Source organism: Oryctolagus cuniculus, chromosome 7 (assembly GCF_051225735.1).
Source record: "Oryctolagus cuniculus isolate XC-2025 breed Fujian yellow rabbit chromosome 7, ASM5122573v1, whole genome shotgun sequence".
Taxonomy (NCBI): domain Eukaryota; kingdom Metazoa; phylum Chordata; class Mammalia; order Lagomorpha; family Leporidae; genus Oryctolagus; species Oryctolagus cuniculus.
Window position 1 is genome coordinate 21,833,854 of NC_142873.1, and position 18,069 is coordinate 21,851,922.

The following is an 18,069-nucleotide window of genomic DNA, read 5'->3' on the forward strand; positions in this document are numbered from 1 at the left end:
TGCAGCCGGCGCACCGCGCTGATCCGATGGCAGGAGCCAGGAGCCAGGTGCTTTTCCTGGTCTCCCATGGGGTGCAGGGCCCAAGCACCTGGGCCATCCTCCACTGCACTCCCTGGCCATAGCAGAGAGCTGGCCTGGAAGAGGGGCAACCGGGACAGAATCCGGTGCCCCGACCGGGACTAGAACCCTGTGTGCCGGCGCCGCAAGGTGGAGGATTAGCCTATTGAGCCACGGCGCCGGCTCGAAAAATGAGTTTTAACTGTATGTAGCCTGGGCTGAAATAAAGTCAACCCTCCATACCCATCAGGTCTGTAACCATAGATTCCAGAATTGCAGATTTGGAGGCCTACGGAAGGGACTTGGTATTTGATGGTTTCCTGGAAGTAAACCCTGTGACTACATTTTATTTTTTTAAAGATTGATTTATTTATTTGAAAGAATACAGAGAGAGAGATCTCTTCTATCTACTGGTTCATTCCCCAAATAGATGCATCAGCCAGGCGGGAGCCAGAAGCTTCATGCAGGTCTCCCACATGGGTGGCAGGGGCCCAAGTACTGGGCCATCTGCTGCTGCTTTTCCCAGGCCATTAGCAGGGAGTTGGATTGGAAGTGGAGAAGCCATAACTCAAACCAGCACCTATATGGGATTCTGGCATCACAGTTGGTGGCTTTACCCACAATGCTACAACGCTAGTCCCTAGAAATTTTTTTTCATCAAAATGCACCTTTCAACAAAATGATAAAGATTGATTCATTTATTTCAAAGGCATAGTTAGAGACAGAGACTGGTTCACTCCCGAAATTGGCTAAATGGCCAGGCCTAAGCCAGGAACCAAGAACTGCATCTGGGATACATGTGTGGCAGGGCCCAAGTCCTTGGGCCATCTTCTCTTGCTTTCCCTGGTGCCTTTAGCAGGGACCTGAATCAGAAGCGGAGCAGCCAGGACTTGAATTGGTCTTCATGTGGGATGCTGGCATTGCAAGCAGTGACTTAACCACTGTACCACATGTCAGCTCACTAAAAGGCACTGTTGTCTAGAGAATACATTATGGAAATACTTTAATTTCCTGAATATTTGGTGTACAAAATTTCCATTAACTTTCCAGTTCAAAAATTATGTTGTTTTGTATGAATTATATTTGAAGAAAATGTTTAAAGACTCCAAAACTATTTCATAGAGGTATTTGATCTGGAGTATGTTTATGCCCACAGCTTTTTTTTTTTTTTAAGTAAAAACAGGCTTAAAATTGGTTCCAACTTTCAGATATTCTTTAACTGAATGACATATAATTACTAAAACTGGCCTAAACTGGCCTAAATAAGAGTTCCAGTATTGGGGCTGGCGCTGTGGCTCACTTGGTTAATCCTCTGCCTGTGGTGTTGGCATCCCGGTTGCCCCTCTTCCCGGCCAGCTCTCTGCTGTGGTCCAGGAGGGCAGTGGAGGATGGCCCAAGTGCTTGGGCCCTGCACCCGCATGGAGACCAGGAGAAGCACCTGGCTCCTGCCTTTGGATCAGTGCAGTGCCAGCCGTAGTGGCCATTTGGGGAGTGAACCAATGGAAGGAAGACCTTTCTCTCTGTCTCTCTCTCTCACTGTCTGTATTTCTACCTGTCAAATAAAAAAAAAAAAAAAAAAAAAAAAAATCAAATCAATGAAAGTGAAAGTGTTGTTTACAACCCACCAAAAAAAAAGAGTTCCAGTATTTTCCAGCTTGATTAACTCAGATTTTTTTTTTTTTTTTAAGAATCCTTGGCATTTTATTTTTTCAAATTCCATGTTATCCATTCACAAATTTGCATTGACCTTCAAGATGTGTCCGCAGCCAGCCACTCCTTATGTTAGCTTTCCCTGTCTTCATTGTGTAGACTGTCACCACCTCTCCCTCACCGTGCTGTGGTCTCCTAGTAGCCTTTGAAGTAGTCTCTGGGCCTCCCCAGCAGTCCTTCCTCCCACTCCAACTCTACATCTGTTGTGTACATAGCAGCCAGCACGTTCCCTTTAGAGTTTCAGTCATGTTATCCCCTGTCTGTCTTTCAGTCTTCCAACAACTTTCCATTACACTTCGAAGTGAATCCCAAGCTTCACATCGGCTTTCCCTCTGCCCCAACTGTTCTCTCCTTCTTTGGTACATTAATTATTCCCACATTTCATTTAGATTTCTGCTTTCAAAAGGTCAGCCCTAACAATCTTACATAACATGTCTTAGTTTTAAGACTTTTTTCTCGTTATTTTTTTTAATAGCATTTACAGTAGTGGCGTTGAATTGCTGTCCAGCTCCTCGGAGGATGCGTTTTGAGGTGCTCCTTGAGAGCATGCACTGTTTCAGTCACTGTTGTGTAGGTTCTAGCGAGTGGATCACTGCGTGATTAATCTAGTTCTGTGGATACTGAAATAGTTTTTAGTGAGTGAGTGAGTAGGTAACTGGTGTGAGCGGCAGTGCTGGAAGTAGTGTGGCACTTGGCTTATGATTTACATAGAATTTCTAAATCATGGGTTAGTCTTGCATATTCTGTTAACTTCCATGTGTTTTATGTTCTCAATGTGATTTTAGGGGTACCAGTTACTGAATTTTTCGGTTTTGTTTGTTTTAGCATTCTGATTTACTTTTGTTACCTACAGGTCTTTACTTAAAATTTTACTTTGTTAATACATATTGGTCACAAAATAAAAAGCCTGAATTTTTAATAATTTTGTTATTCAAAACTTTAGAGTGCCTTTGGGAGTAATAAACTTTAGTTCTCATCATTGTAGCGCTTGCTTCAGCATCAGCTCAACTCTCAATATTTAGCAAAGTTATGGATGAGTTAAGGGTATTTTAGAATTTAACACTGAGGAAAATACTGAATTTTTATAAATATACTTACTGTATTTAGGTACTGCTGATGACCCATTAGCTGATATTTCTGAAGTCTTAAACACAGATGATGACATTCTTGGAATAATTTCAGATGACCTAGCAAAATCAGTTGATCATTCAGGTACATATGAATACTGTTTGCCCAATTTCTGTTTTGTGATGTGAGAGGTATATGTGTGGAACAAGTGTGGTCTTTTGCCTGTTTCCTAGTAACTGAAGTGTGTTCTCTTTTTGCTTTGTCAAAGAACTCAACATTTTATTTGATCTACCTCGGCTTTCCTGCTTTAGGAGGGGAATATAGCAAGTTAGTTAATTTCTGTTCCCTTTCTAATTGCATCAAAATTCAAGGCTTGTTGCCTTACAGTCTTGCCATATCTTGTTTCTTCTTTTATTTGCATTCCCCCTACTCCCTTCTCTTAATGGTAATCATCCATTTTATTTGGTTTGGGTCTTGTAGGTCTTGATTTATGCACTTTCCAGGTTGAGAGCTCACCTTTTCCATTTGGTAAGAAACTGAGCTAAGGATGACTGCTGACTAGAATTAGTCTTCTTTTTTGGTAGTGGTTTCAGCTAAAACAACTGTAGGTGCATGCATATTTGTTAGTAGTGCTAATATATCACTAATCCATAATTTGCTTTTCTCTTTTTGTGTGCAGCTAAAGATTAGTATACTTTACACTGTACTTTGGGTGAAATTCTTATAAGTTTTTTTATGAGTGATTTTTATTCTCATTAATGTGTAATTCATGTTATCCACATATTAATGTTAACTCCTAATAATGATTTAAAAAGATCAGACAAAAGTCTTTACTGTTAATAGCATTATTGAAAGCATGAAAAAGTGATAGACCACTTCTACATGTGTGTTGTTTAAAATAGCAATATGTAAGAGGTAAAGCATATTCAAATTATAAATATAATTTATATCTTCAGAATGTGACAACCAACCATTTAAAATATTTATAATTTATTACTTTAAAAAGATTATTTACTTAAACATTAATAGAGCATTTTAGAGCTTTTGATTAACTTACATGAAACTTATCTTCTTTGAATACTACTTAAGATGACTAAACTGTACATTTGATGCCACTGTTTTCAAAGTTAATGCAGTTCTTTATTGGTCAACTTCTCATAAATTTCTATCTAAATATGGGTGGTTTTTTTTTTACAGAGAAATGCCATGCAAAAATTTAGTATATTCTTTTGTTCCTCAAGAAATATATTTACTTTGTTTAAATGATAACTTTAAGTGGCACTTAAGTTTATTAATACACTGTGTTTTATTTTTATTGATTGACTATATAACAATCCTAATTAATTCACATATTATATATTGATGCAGATAAAATAGTGTTATGCATTTGATGTGAGTGTTCTGAATTCACTTTTAATTTATTTACCTTGCTGTTTTAGATATGGGTCCTATTGCTGACGATCCTTCCTCTTTGCCTCATCCAAGTGTTAATCAGAGTTCACGACCATTAAGTGAAGAGCAACTAGATGGCATTCTCAGTCCTGAACTAGACAAAATGGTCACAGATGGTAAAATATTTGCCCTACATCTAGGCTTTCTAAAAGACATGAGTAAATATGATTTTCAAAGATTTCTGCATGCCTATTTAGAATTTAACTTTTATGTTCTGATTGTTTCTGTATCAATTATTTGCTATTTTGTATCAGTGTAGTGGATTGATAGTTAATATTTCTATTTCTTTATTTTATCCTAGGAGCAATTCTTGGAAAGTTATATAAAATTCCAGGTATTTGTGTTCTGATTTTCTATCTTATTTGATTGGCATTCCCTATACTCTGACCGGCTATTGTCTTTTAATGCTTTTACTATTTTATCTCACAGAGCTTGGAGGAAAGGATGTGGAGGACTTATTCACTGCTGTCCTTAGTCCTGTGACCCCTCAGCCAGCTCCATTACCACAGCCTCCCCCACCACCACAGCTGTTACCAATACATAATCAGGGTATGTTATGACTTTCATATAAGTTTGGTTCTTTTTTATATGCACACATGTATATATTAGGTTCTTTTAAAAAGCTCTTAGAAAAATGGTGTTAAGATTAATATTACTGGGGCCATTATTATGGCACAGTGAGTAGATACTGGAGTGCTGGTTTGAGTCCCTGTTGCTCCATTTCCAATCCAGCTCCCTGCTTATGCTTCGGGGAAGGCAGTGTATGATGGCCCAAGTACCCTGGGCTCCTTCCACGCACATGGGAGACCCATATGGAGTTCCTGGCTCTTGGCTTTGGCCTGGCCATTGTGGACATATGGGCAGTGAGCTAAGTGGAATGTCTCTCTTTTTTCTGTCATTCTGCCTTTCAAATGAGGAAAAGAACAGGTTTTTTTTTGTTTTTTTTTTTAATATTTGGGGACTTATGTTGTAAATCAGCGGGTTAAGATGTAGGGAGTATACCAGCAGATAGAAGATTGATCTCTATGTGTCTCTGTCTTTCCCTCTCTCTAATTCTGGTTTTCAAGTAAGTCTTAAAAAATTAAAACATTTATTTTTGTTTCAAAAAGTTTGAAATCCTTAGATAGGATTTATGTGTGTGTGTGTGTCTCTTTAATATTTATTTATTTATTTGAAAGTTAGTGTTACAGAGAGAGGGAGAAACACACAGAAAGCTGGGCCAGGCCAGAGCCAGGAGCTTCTTCCAGGCTTGCCATGTGGGTGCTGGTTTTCCAGGCACACTTTTTGAAGATTTCTTACTTCTGTGTGCATGTGCATGTGTATTTTGCCCTGTTCCTTAATAACTAATATACAGCTGATAGGTGAAAACCACCCCTGTGAAGATGGGGAAACACTAACTTCAATCCCACACCTACCTGCCTGAAATTCTCTGGACATCTGTGACCAGAACTGTTTTTCTTCATTTACTGATTCCTGGGAGGATATAACCCTGCCTGCCCTCTTCCCGTACCCTCAGTCCAATCCCAGCTTATTTTCTCTTCAGTCAAGGCCTACACAGTGACTTCTCTGTTAGGAAAACTAAACCTACCTTCACCTGGCTGCCATTGGTATACTCTCAGTTTCAGTGTTATTTCTTAGGATGTTAGCTGTCATCACTTTCATACCTAGCCCTATGCTTTTTGTTTGTAACGTGTGGAACAATAAAAACACCTGTTTGGTAACAGCTTTCATTTAAACGCTAAGTGCTTTAAACACTAGTGTCATGTGTCTTGCTGAAGCAGAGTTACAGAGAGAGAGAGGTCTTCCATCCCCTGGTTCATTCCCCAAATGGCTGGCCAGGCTGAAGCCAGGATCCAGGAGCTTCTTCTGGGTCTCTCGCATGGGTGGCAGGGGCCCAAGGACTTGAGCCATCTTTCACGCTTTCCCCAGGCCATAGCAGAGAGTTGGATCATAGAAGAGGAGCCAGGACTTGATCCAATGCCCCTATGGGATGGTGGAGCTTCAGGCAATGGCTTAACCTACTGCGCCACAGTGCCAGCCCTGACACTATGAAATTCTTGTAAAATATGGAAATTTGGCCTGTTTTTTTTTTTTTTCTATGTACTTCAAACTTGTCACCAGATGAAATATGTGTAAGACATAAGTTTCTCTCTCTTCCTGGCTAGCTGAAACCTGATAGCCTAGCCTTGAGATCTGTAGGAATAGATAAGGAGATTGGCTCCTGCAGGTACAATAGTCTTCTCTTATCATAAGGAGTTTAGAGTTCTATGATGTGTATTTTGATGTAAGCATAGAAACATTTCTCTGTATCCTATTGTCACTGATGCCTGACTATGTACTGAATTGAATAACACGATACCTTTATAAACTCTCATTCTTTTTGGTGTGTAAGTGCTCAAATGTGAAAATAATTTTTCTGCCAATTTTGTGTATGCATGATTAAGTATTAATTTGCCTTAATTTTTGCTAGTCTAAACATGCAATTTATATTTGAGTGAAACACAAATCCTACTGCTTGTTTAATGATTAACAGCTCTTCAATTTACATATATTGTTTTCTTTTTTCTGTAACTACAAGTAAGTATTTTAGAGATAAAATCCGTTAAAGATGTATTTCTTTATAAAAGATAGTTGGAAAGTCATTTCACAGTACAGTATAATTTCTGTAAATTTTTGGTTTTTATTTTATATGAAAAGCAGATAGAGCTGTTTGATTTCCTGTATGTCCACAACAACCAGGACCGAACCAGGCTGGAGCCTGGAGCCTGGAACTCAATCCACGTCTCTCCCATGAGTGGCAAGAACCCACATACTTGGGTCATTCTCTGCTTCTTCCTAGCATGTGCAGTAGCAGGAAGCTGGATTGGAAGTAGAGAAACTGAGATAGAACCAGGCAGTCTGATATGAGATGTTACAGGTGGTAGCTTAATCACTTTCCCAAATGCCTATTCCTGTAATATCTCTCTCCCTTTTTTTTTTTTTTTTTTTTTTGACAGGCAGTTAGTGAAAGAGAGACAAAGAGAAAGGTCTTCCTTTCCATTGGTTCACACACACACACCCCCCCCATGGCCGCTACGGCCAGTGCGCTGTGCTGATCCGAAGCCAGGAGCCAGGCACTTCCTCCTGGTCTGCCGTGTGGGTGCAGGGCCCAAGCACTTGGGCCATCCTCCACTGCACTCCCGGGCCACAGCAGAGAGCTGGACTGGAAAAGGAGCAACCGGGTCAGAATCCAGCGCCCCCAACCGGGACTAGAACCCAGGGTGCGGTGCCGGCGCCACAGGTGGAGGATTAGGCTAGTGAGCCACAGTGCTAGCCTTTTTTTGAATTTAGGATTTATTTATGTATTTTGAAAGTCAAGAGTTATAGCATGAGAGAAAGAGACACCGGCACATTCCACAGATGACTGCAGCCACTAGTACTGACTCAGGCCAAAGCCAGGAGCCAGGAGCTTCTTCTGGGTCTCCTATGTGGGTTTAAAATGCCCAGTCACATTGGCCATCTTCTACTGTTTCTCTCAGGCCCTTAGCAGAGAGTTGAATTGGAAGTGGAGTAGTCAGTACGTGAAACAGAGCCTGTGTGGGATGGTAGCACTGCAGATGGCCACTTTACCCCTAACCACAGTGACAGCCCCTTAAATCTCATTTTAAAATTGGTTTTCAAGAGGTGACTCTTTTTCAGCTAGGTGCTAATATGTAATACAGGGTAGGTAATAAATCTACCAACTCTCAGGAGTTTCTAATTCTTACATTATAGACTTTCAAGTGTACTACTAATTTATATTGCAGTATGGTATAACTCAACTTTAGCCCTACGGATTACCAAGATTTTAATGTTTACATTTGAAAGAAGAGCAATTCTAATTCAGTCTTAAACATGATCAAGTTACATATAGGGTAATACTTACATATTCAAGAATGTCAACTTGAACATTTTCCAGAGGATAGGAGGGTGGTGTAAGTGGTGTAAGTGTAAGGCAGCACAGGTAGAAATAAGACAGCAGTAGATTGTAGACAGCTAGGAAAAGTGGGTAGAGGTAGTTGGAAGCCTTTTCCTCCCCAGATTTCCAAGAGCCATTGAAGACTTCACACCAATTAACTTTTTGCAGGATAGCCCTTGTAACAATTCTGGAAATTAATTTGAGACAAAGTTTATACTAATGAGTTTAATTAGCCTGGGAGTATGTTAAAAGACAGGTTACATGTAAAGACACTGCTCATTGAGATGGAAGAATGGATATTAGGAACAATGACGATAGAATAAATAAGAAAATCAGGCTGGTACTGTGGTTTAGCAGATAAAGCCACTACCTCCAGCACCAGCATCCCATGTAGGTGCTGGATTGAGTCCCAGCTGCTCTACTTCCAATCCAGCTCCCTGCTAATGCACCTGGGAAGGCAGCAGAAGACAGCCCAATACTTGGGCCCCTGCACCCACGTGGGAGACCTGGAAGAAGCTTCTGGCTCCTTTCTTTGGATTAGCCCAGCTTCAGTCATTGCAACCATTTGGAAAGCGCTGTCTCTTTCTCTTTCTGTCACTCTGCCAATCAAATACATAAATCTTTAAAAAAAAAAAAAAAAAAAAGAGTATTTAGGAAAATTAGTTGATTTAGACAGACCCATGAGATAATCACATTATAAACGCCAACAGTGGAACAGAGTGTGTGTGTGTGTTTGTGTTGTAGCAGGTAATGGAGATAACTTTTAAACTACTTGGTTTGATTGGACTGCAACATCTTGTTCTGATTTACAGGGAGTTATATTTATAATTGGTTAAGACTAGATAAAAAATAGGAATTAGCTTTATTGTATTGCTAATTAAAGTTGTGGGAAGGATGAGTTTTTTTCATATAATCTTAAGTAACTCCATTATTTAATTTAATGATAGTGAAATGTATGCTTATAGTTTATATTGTTGCACAATCACATGTTCCTTCCCTTGCCCCCTATTAAGAGAGATGTAAAAGCAAAAAAGCTGATGAGAACTTGAGATATTGAGCATGAAGTATTGGGTCTCAGAAATTATGTTGGAGCTGGCACTCTGCAGTGCCTGCATCTCATCTGGGTGCTGGTTTGAGTCCTGGCTACTCCACTTCTGATCCAGCTCTCTGCTGATGTGCCTGGGAACGCACCATATCCTTGGGCCCCTATACCCACGTGAGAGACCTGGAAGAAGTTTCTGGCTCCTGGCTTCAGCCTGGCCTAGCCCCAGTCATTGCAGCCCTTTGGGGAGTGAACCTGCAGATGGTAGATTTCTCTTTCTCTCTTTTCTCTCTCTGGAACTCTGCCTTTCAAATAAATAAAAAGCCACATAACATTAAAGTATAACTTTAAAATGATATTCTAAACAAATAAACTACACTTTGAAACAGTAAGAAATGATGTCACTTGGAGACAGATTGTAAAAAAGGACAGTTCAGTACTTAAATGATGTCTCTCTTTGGTTTTTGTTTATCTTCATTGGAGTCCTCCCAATAGGAGTCATAAGAAGGTGAGGGAGAATATATGTTGACAGTAATACCGAAGGCCAGAAAGCAGAGAAGGGAAATTTCAAGCAGATTGAGGTATAATAACTTGAAATCCCTTCAGGTAAAAATTTAAATAAGATACTTTTTCTTTTTTTCCCTCTTTTTTAGACATTTATTTTTATCTATTTGAAATAGAGTCATCTTCCATCTGTTGGTTCACTCCCCTAATGGCCACAATGGCTAGTGCTGTACCAGGCTGAAGCTAGAAACTTCATCTGGGTCTCCCATGAGGTAGGGGGTTGTGTGTGGGCCCAAGCGCTGGGATCATCTTCCACTGCTTTCCCAGACGTATTAGCAGGGAGATGCATTGGAAGTGGAGCAGCAGGGACTTGAACCAGCATTTATGTGGAATGCTGGCATGCTGGTGGTGGCTTTATGCGCTGTGCCACAACACTGGCCCTGAGGTAACTTCTCAGTGCTTGTTGATCAGTCATGCCTGCAGGCTACTTCAGTGTGACGAGATTGTGCTGCTTTGGTACCAGTGATGGGGAACAACAGACAGCCTTTTAATTATCAGTAAGATTGAGGAGAGCTGCTTTGCATCTTACATATCCTTGACTTTGTTATTTAAATTCTTAGAGTCTTTTATGCTTGTATAGGGTGACACAGAACAACCTGTTTCATTGTTCTGGGGATGCAATGAGTTTAAGTGTTTGATAAGTACTTAATAAATAGTAGCTATTATGAGGAGACCTTTCCATGCTAGAGTAGTCATATTTTGATTACAGTAGATGTATCACATTCTCATTACCAACAGAGAGACTTCTGTTTATCCTAACAACATGGCACACATTGGATGGTTTTCATTGAAATCTCAGATTACTTAATGGAACCAACTTCTCACTGAGGCTGAAAATAAATGCACGCATTCTGTTTCCAATAAAACCAGAAATTCTTGGAGTAAACTACCATTTCATTAGACATTTGTCATTGTGAGATCCTGATCCAGTGGATCTAGTTTTGGCATTTTCATAGGATAAGCTCTATTCTGGAAGTAAGATAGTTGTCTGGATTTAAGTAGTAGTATACAGTATTAAATCCTTGTGTATGAGTATCAGTATCCTTACAGATCCCATAGAACTTAGATGATATGGTTTAGGGGAAAGGACATTATACATGAAACATTTGTGTATGAAACATTGTTCTTGGTTTTCCTTTTACTCCGATGGTGTGGCAAAGTGATTAGGTTGGGAATTCTCTGTCTACTCCAGATACAAGCCAAATCTGTACTGTGTTGCCATTTGTCTAATTGGTGATGTATATATCTTCTATAATAATGCTAGTGAGTTACAACAATTAACTGGGGCCATGTATTTATAGATTATATCTCCAGAAATCATCATTTGTCATTAGTTGTGGGGGCTCTTTAAAGATACATATACATTTTCCTCCCTGGGAAGCTACTCTAATAAGATCAGTTAGCTTATTTCCAACTATTTTAGATAAGTAGACATTTACTAAGAAAAACTGGAATTACTCATTTGTGGAGAGTTTTCAGGAAACACAAGGTGGTCTTTTGGTTGGCCTCATGTCTCTTTAGAAAGAAAATGATAAGGTATTTGAAACTTATGAATAAGCTGGAATGGGAGGTAGAATCCATTGGGGATGAACAGTAAGTAACAAAAATTAAGCTAAAAATAGAATGTATACGTTTTTTAGTAGTCATTGTCTAATTGATGAGTGAAATGTTGCTTGTAGAAAACTATATTGAGGAAAGTGCTAGTATTTAAGGATTTTAGATGGTTGTTTATTTTAAGAGGAACAGGTATAAAATATAAGGAACACTTTTAGGAAATTTTTAATGAAGAAGAAAAATAATCTTTGATGAAGGCAACATTTGTCGTGACTCATTCTTTTTCCTGAAGTTAATATATATTGAATAGCTTAGCAAACACCACGTTGAGGTCCCTATATATATTATCTCAATGAAGCCATACATACAAAATCAAATAGAAATCCATTCTGCTTCTAACGAGTATCAAAGTTAAGATTCACGTCTAGCACTGTAGGCTCTCAAAAACCATGCTATTTCTAGTACATTGTAATGAAGTAAATATAATTATAGAGTTCATATTTCAAAATTTTGTAACCAGAACTCACCCTTAAGTAGTATACAGTATGATATTGAAGAAAGTCCTACTTTTAAATAGCATTTAAAGATTTTTTTGGTGGTTATTTTAGTGGTTTGGTATTTTTTAATAATATACAAACTGTATTACTGTTTTCTTCTCCTAAGATGTGTTTTCAAGGATGCCACTCATGAATGGCCTTATTGGACCCAGTCCTCATCTCCCACATAACTCTTTGCCTCCTGGTAGTGGACTGGGAACTTACTCTGCTGTAGCACAGTCCCCTTATACTGATATCAGGTATTTAAAAGCCTTATTTTCTATGAAAACATAAATTACAGTAATACTTGTATTGCAGTATAAATTAGTCTTTAAATTACAGGGGTACTTCTAAAAGTTTGTTGAAATGGAATTAAAAGTTAAGTTTATATTGGTGTAAAAAAATTTTAAATCTGTGCATCATTTTTCCATTATATATTTTCTATTAGCTTTTTGAAGAGCCCTCATTTTAGGCATAGATTATGTTGCATGTATGTGTTGGATCTATTGTGAGTTTTTGTGAAATATCATTAGACAGGTTGCATTTAGCTATTTTATAGTAAAGTTTGTTTTATGTTGGATTTGAGCATAGTATTAGAAAGTTATTTTATGTTTATGAACTGAAGATGTTTATTTCTTGCCAGGGATAAAAATCCAACATTTAATCCAATAGCAAGTGATCCCAGCAGCTCTTGGACGTCATCAGCTCCCACTCTGGAAGGAGAGAGTGACACAATGTCAAATGCCCAAAGAAGTACTCTTAAGTGGGAGAAGGAGGAGGCTCTGGGCGAGATGGCAACAGTAGCACCCGTTCTCTACACCAACATTAACTTCCCCAATTTAAAGGAAGAATTCCCTGGTAAGCAGTGGATATGTTGTTGCTATCTGTTTTTTTACAGTGTTCGCTCAGCTATTAGCACTTTATTTATCTTTGTCTGCAACAGAGAACCCCTGTCTGGTATGATATGTACAATGTGGAGATTTCCTAAAAGCATCTTGTATTTTCTTAGTTCTAGACCCAGCATCTATTTTCGTATTTCCTAAAAAGATAGCTTCCATTAATGAAATGATCACATTTCCAACCTAAGAGTTCTTTATTAAAGAGACAGAGATACAGGTAGACAGTGTGCTCTCATCTGATTATTCACCAAATGCCACAGCAGCTGGGGTTGGGTCAAGACAGAAGCCAGAAGCCAGACTCATTTCAGGTATCCCATGTGAGTGGCAGGATCCCCCTTCCTTGAGCTACCATAGATTTCTCCAAGGTTCTGCAACAGCACAAAGCTGGCTAGACTGAGGAGCCATAATTAGGTCTGAAACTCAGGTGCTCCAATATGAAGTGTGGGCTTCCTCACTGGTGTGTTAGTCACTGGACCGTATTTCTCCCCCAGTTCTGTTACTTTAAGTTCATGTTGTCAGATAAGCCAGGATTAAAACGTTAAAATTCTGTCTTGCAGTAGTTTATCAGCTGTCACATTATCCCTTTCAGTTTACTACAAGTTTGTCTGAAAGTACCATTCCTGTGAATGACCCTTGATAGTTGTCTAAGTGCCCTTTTGGATTGCTCTCCCTGTGGCACTTTGTTCATTATGTATAGAAATAAATTGAGTGCTGCCTTATCATGGTTTAGTGTAGTAATGTCTCTTAAAGGAATATTCCCGTTTTCCTTTAATTTTTTTTGTATTTAAAACCTTTTATTTTATTTATTTTTTTGACAGGCAGTGTTAGAGTAACAAAGAGAAAGGTTTTTGATCTGCTGCTTCATTCCACAAATGGTCACAGTGACCGGAGGCAGGCCGATTGAGAGCCAGGAGCTTCCTCTGGATCTCTCATGTGGGTGCAGGGGTCCAGAGACTTGGGCCATCTTCCACTGTTTTCCCAGGCTGTAGCAGAGAGGTGGATCACGAGTGGAGCAGCCAGGACACCAACTGGCACCCTGTGTGGTACTTGTGGTGCAGACGGAGGCTTAGCCATGGTGGCATCAGCCCCTTGAAACTTTAAGTTCAGTTATTTCTGAGCTTAAGTCAAATTTAGAAACCTTCAAAGTTAGTCAGTCATAAAACCTTTCATCATTGCTTAGAAATTACTGGCTTCACACACAAACTTGCACATACACCCAATGTCATGTATCAGTCAGCACGTTGTCAGGTCAGGTGGTTACAGCGCAGCTGAGATGCAGTCGGATTGCTGCATCCCGTATCATAGTGCCTAGTTTCAGGTCTTGACCCTGCTTCTCATTCCTGTTGATGTGCACTGTGCATGGCAGTGGTAGTGGGTCGGTAGTTGGATCTCTGCCACCCATGTGGTTTCTTTACTTTTTTAAAGATTTATTTATTTATTTGAAAGTCACAGTTACACAGAGAGATATCTTCCATCCCACTGGTTCACTCCCCAAATGGCCTCAGTGGCTGAGACTGGGCCAGGCCAAAGCCAAGAATCAGGAGTTACTTCCACATATCCCATGTGGGTGCAGGGCCCCAAGCAATTGGGGCATCCTTTGCTGCTCTCCCAGGCACATCTGTCTTTTTCTCAGTGCCTGCCTTTTAAATTAAAAAGCAACGTTTTTAAAGATTCTGCAAGCAGGTGCCAATTTTGTACTGTATTAACCATGTTGTTCGACCAAATGACTTGTAGTTTCACCTGCTTTTTGGAAACTTTTCCTTTTTAAAATATATTGAGGTGCCGGCACCGTGGCTCACTTGGTTAATCCTCTGCCTGCGGTGCTGGCATCCCATGGGCACCAGGTTCTAGTCCTGGTTGCTCCTCTTCCAGTCCAGCTCTCTGCTGTGGCACAGGAGGGCAGTGGAGGATGGCCCAAGTGTTTGGTCCCCTGCACTCTCATGGGAGACCAGGAAGAGGCACCTGGCTCCTGGCTTCTGATTGGCACTTCAGATCGGTGCAGCGCTGGCCGAAGCAGCCTTTTGGGGAGTGAACCAATGGAAGGAAGACCTTTCTCTCTGTCTCTCTCTCTCTTACTGTCTATAACTCTACCTGTCAAATAAATTAAAAAATAAAAATTAAAAAAAATGGAGTAAATAATTTCTGTACATATAACTGATCTCACCCCAAATTTACTTTTTTTTTTTTTTTTTAAGATTTATTTATTTAGTGAAAGGGTTCACAGAGTGGTGGGGGCTAGAGAGATTGATTGATTGATTGATTCTCTCCACTGATTCAGTCCCAGATGATTGCAATGACTGGGTTTTGTTTAGGTTGAAGCTGGGATCCAGGAGTTTGTTTAGGTCTCTCACATGGGTGGCTGGAGCCTAACCACTTGGGCCGTCTTCTGCTTTCCCAGGCCATTAGCAAGGATCTGGGTCAGAAGTGGAACATCCAGGTTGTGAACTGGTGCCCATATGGGATGCTGGCATCACAGGCAGCAGCTTAACGCAGTACATTACCCAGTTTTATACCATCATGACACTGAATTTTGTAGAAATGATTTGAAATCATTACTTTTCCATGTATTTTTTGAATACAACACTGGCAAGATGTCTGTAGTTACTTCAAGTCAAATTGATAGTTTTCTGTTATTACATATCATTTACAAAACGTACCTTGGTTCTGGTAGTGTTTGACATGGTCAAGATAAATTATTATATTTGGTTTAAATTTATTTTGGCTGCTCAGCCTCTTGAATTTAAAATTGTCCCAACTCTACAAGCCTGATTATTAAAAACGCACAGGCACTTCATTCAGAAAATACTTCTTGGGTGTGCCAGAAATTTTGTATTGTTTAAAAATGTCACATAGTACTTACTGGAGTATCTGTTTTGCCAAAAAATGCTTGGTTACAGAATAGTTTTGCATTTTTATTTGTTTTTTTAGATTTTGGAATATTTATATATATATATATATATACTTTGTATATTTTGTGGGTAGGATTGAAGTCTAAACATGAAGTTTATTTGTGTTTCATATACATCTTATACAGGGAGACTGAGAGTGATTAGTTTATGCATCTGTGTGGTTTAAAAAATTATTTGATAGAGAAAGACAATTGGGGCCAGCTTTGTGGCATAGTGAATATTACCATATGGGCACCGATTTGAGTCCTGGGTACTCCACATCCTATCTAACTCCCCTAAAATGGCCTAGAAAAAGCAGTGGAAGTTGGCCCAAATGTTTGGGCCTCTGCCATCTACATGGGTGACCTGGATAAAGCTCCTGGCTTCAGCATTACTCACTACTGGCCATTGCAGACATCTGTGGAGTGAACCATGGATGGAAGGTGTCTCTGTCTGTAACTCTGACTTTCAAATAAATAAATTCAAAAAAAGTTAACTCCCCCAATGCTAACAAAGGGCCGGGGCTGGGCCAGTCTGGAGCCAGGAACTCAATACAAATCTCCCACATGGGAGTTAGACTCAACAAGTTGAGCCATCACCTGCTGCCTCCCAGGATGCACATTAACAGGAAGATAGAATGGGGACTAGAGCCTGGACTTGAACCCAGGCCAAATGCTTGCCATCTACCTGTGTTTTTTTCTTCTTCTTCTTCTTCTTTTTTTTTTTTTTTTTTTTTTTTTTGACAGGCAGAGTTAGTGAGAGAGAGACAGAGCTGTTGGTTCACCCCCAAAATGGGTTCTGCGGCCCATGTGCTGTGCAAGTGAGAAGCCAGGAGCCAGGTGCTTCCTCCTGGTCTCCCATGTGGGTGCAGGGCCCAAGCACTTGGGCCATCCTCCACTGCCCTCCTGGGCCACAGCAGAGAGCTGGACTGGAAGAGGAACAACTGGGACAGAACCAGCGCCCCAACCGGGACTAGAACCCGGGGTGCCAGCACCACAGCGGAGGATTAGCTAAGTGAGCCGCGACACCGGCCCATCTACCTGTGTTTTGACCGGACCCTGTCATATGAGAATTGTCACTGTATGATGTTGGTGCTCAAAAAGTTTTGGCCTTCGCAGCGTTTTGTTTTCTGATTAGGAATGCTTAACCTACAATACATCATTAATGAAGTGTAAAAAATGACCTAAGATCAACTGCAGCTTATCAATATTTTTGCAACACTTTATTCTCATGGTTCTGAAATATTTTGTTCTTTTGTTGTAGACTGGACCACAAGAGTGAAACAGATTGCTAAATTGTGGAGGAAAGCAAGCTCACAGGAAAGAGCACCATATGTGGTATTTTTAAAAACCATTTGTTACATCTTTAAACAAAATACTTCAGTAGATTTGCAGAATATGCCAGTTAATACTTGTACAACTAACAAATCACTTCATTTTTATACTGATATCCTAACTTACTGTATCTTAGTATAAGCGTGACATTTTTATAAGCTAGTTAACCAGGATGTTGAAGATTGAAATTCAGCTATTTTAAGACCATGATCCCTAAAGCATTATATTCATAGTTATAATGACTACTTTGTAAAGAACATGTTTGTGTCTATGGTACATACACACAAATATATTTGATTTGCCATATTTTGTCTTTAATTCGATTTTAATGTAGTTAAATGATATTTTTAGTGTTTTTCAGTGATTTTGTTTTAATGATTCAAATGTTCAGTTTTTATTAATTCAATATATTCATTTTCTCTAAAAGTAGGGTCACATCAATTCTTCCATTTTGTTAGGATGTGTTAAGAATGTTAGGATAAAAAATATTAGATTCCACTTGGAATCTTTTAGCCTAATTCCAATAGACAGACATAAACATGTCTTCAAGTGATAGGTGACATGCACTGTGAAGATAAGATGGGTTAGTGTACAGATTGCTCTTAGGAGGGACTGTGGATTCTAAAGACCAGTATTTCCGCTACATTTAGCTGTTTTACCTTTTTCTTGCTTTCATTGAATAATCTTCACTATAGTTTTGTCTTATTTTCAGTTTTTTAAAAGCACATATGAACATATCCTGAGAATTGAATTTTTTCTTTTTGTCAAAGCAAAAGGCCAGAGATAACAGAGCTGCTCTACGCATTAATAAGGTACAGATGTCCAATGATTCCATGAAAAGGCAGCAACAGCAAGACAGCATCGATCCCAGCTCTCGTATTGATGCAGATCTTTTTAAAGATCCGTTAAAGCAAAGAGAATCAGAACATGAACAGGAATGGAAATTTAGACAGGTATGGAATTTCCTGGCACTTTGATTTTTTAAAAGTTGCATTTTGGCTTTCTTGAGAAATGTTTATGACATTGTT

General features: G+C 39.4%; 1 protein-coding gene across 36 annotated transcripts in view; it reads left to right on the forward strand.

Annotated features, from left to right (window-relative positions):
- KMT2C (lysine methyltransferase 2C) overlaps positions 1–18,069 on the forward strand; it is a 291,237-nt gene that overhangs the window by 223,123 nt on the left and 50,045 nt on the right. For 29 of the 36 annotated variants that reach the window (XM_070077273.2, XM_070077277.2, XM_070077274.2 and 26 more), the window contains 9 exons: positions 2,875–2,979; positions 3,316–3,363; positions 4,275–4,445; positions 4,589–4,621; positions 4,717–4,836; positions 12,048–12,180; positions 12,564–12,778; positions 16,971–17,044; positions 17,812–17,994. In XM_070077273.2, the coding sequence (XP_069933374.2) occupies positions 2,875–2,979; positions 3,316–3,363; positions 4,275–4,445; positions 4,589–4,621; positions 4,717–4,836; positions 12,048–12,180; positions 12,564–12,778; positions 16,971–17,044; positions 17,812–17,994 (1,082 nt within the window). The remainder of the gene's footprint in view (positions 1–2,874; positions 2,980–3,315; positions 3,364–4,274; positions 4,446–4,588; positions 4,622–4,716; positions 4,837–12,047; positions 12,181–12,563; positions 12,779–16,970; positions 17,045–17,811; positions 17,995–18,069) is intronic. The other 7 variants (XM_089299485.1, XM_070077281.2, XM_070077282.2 and 4 more) reach the window with 5 other exon arrangements.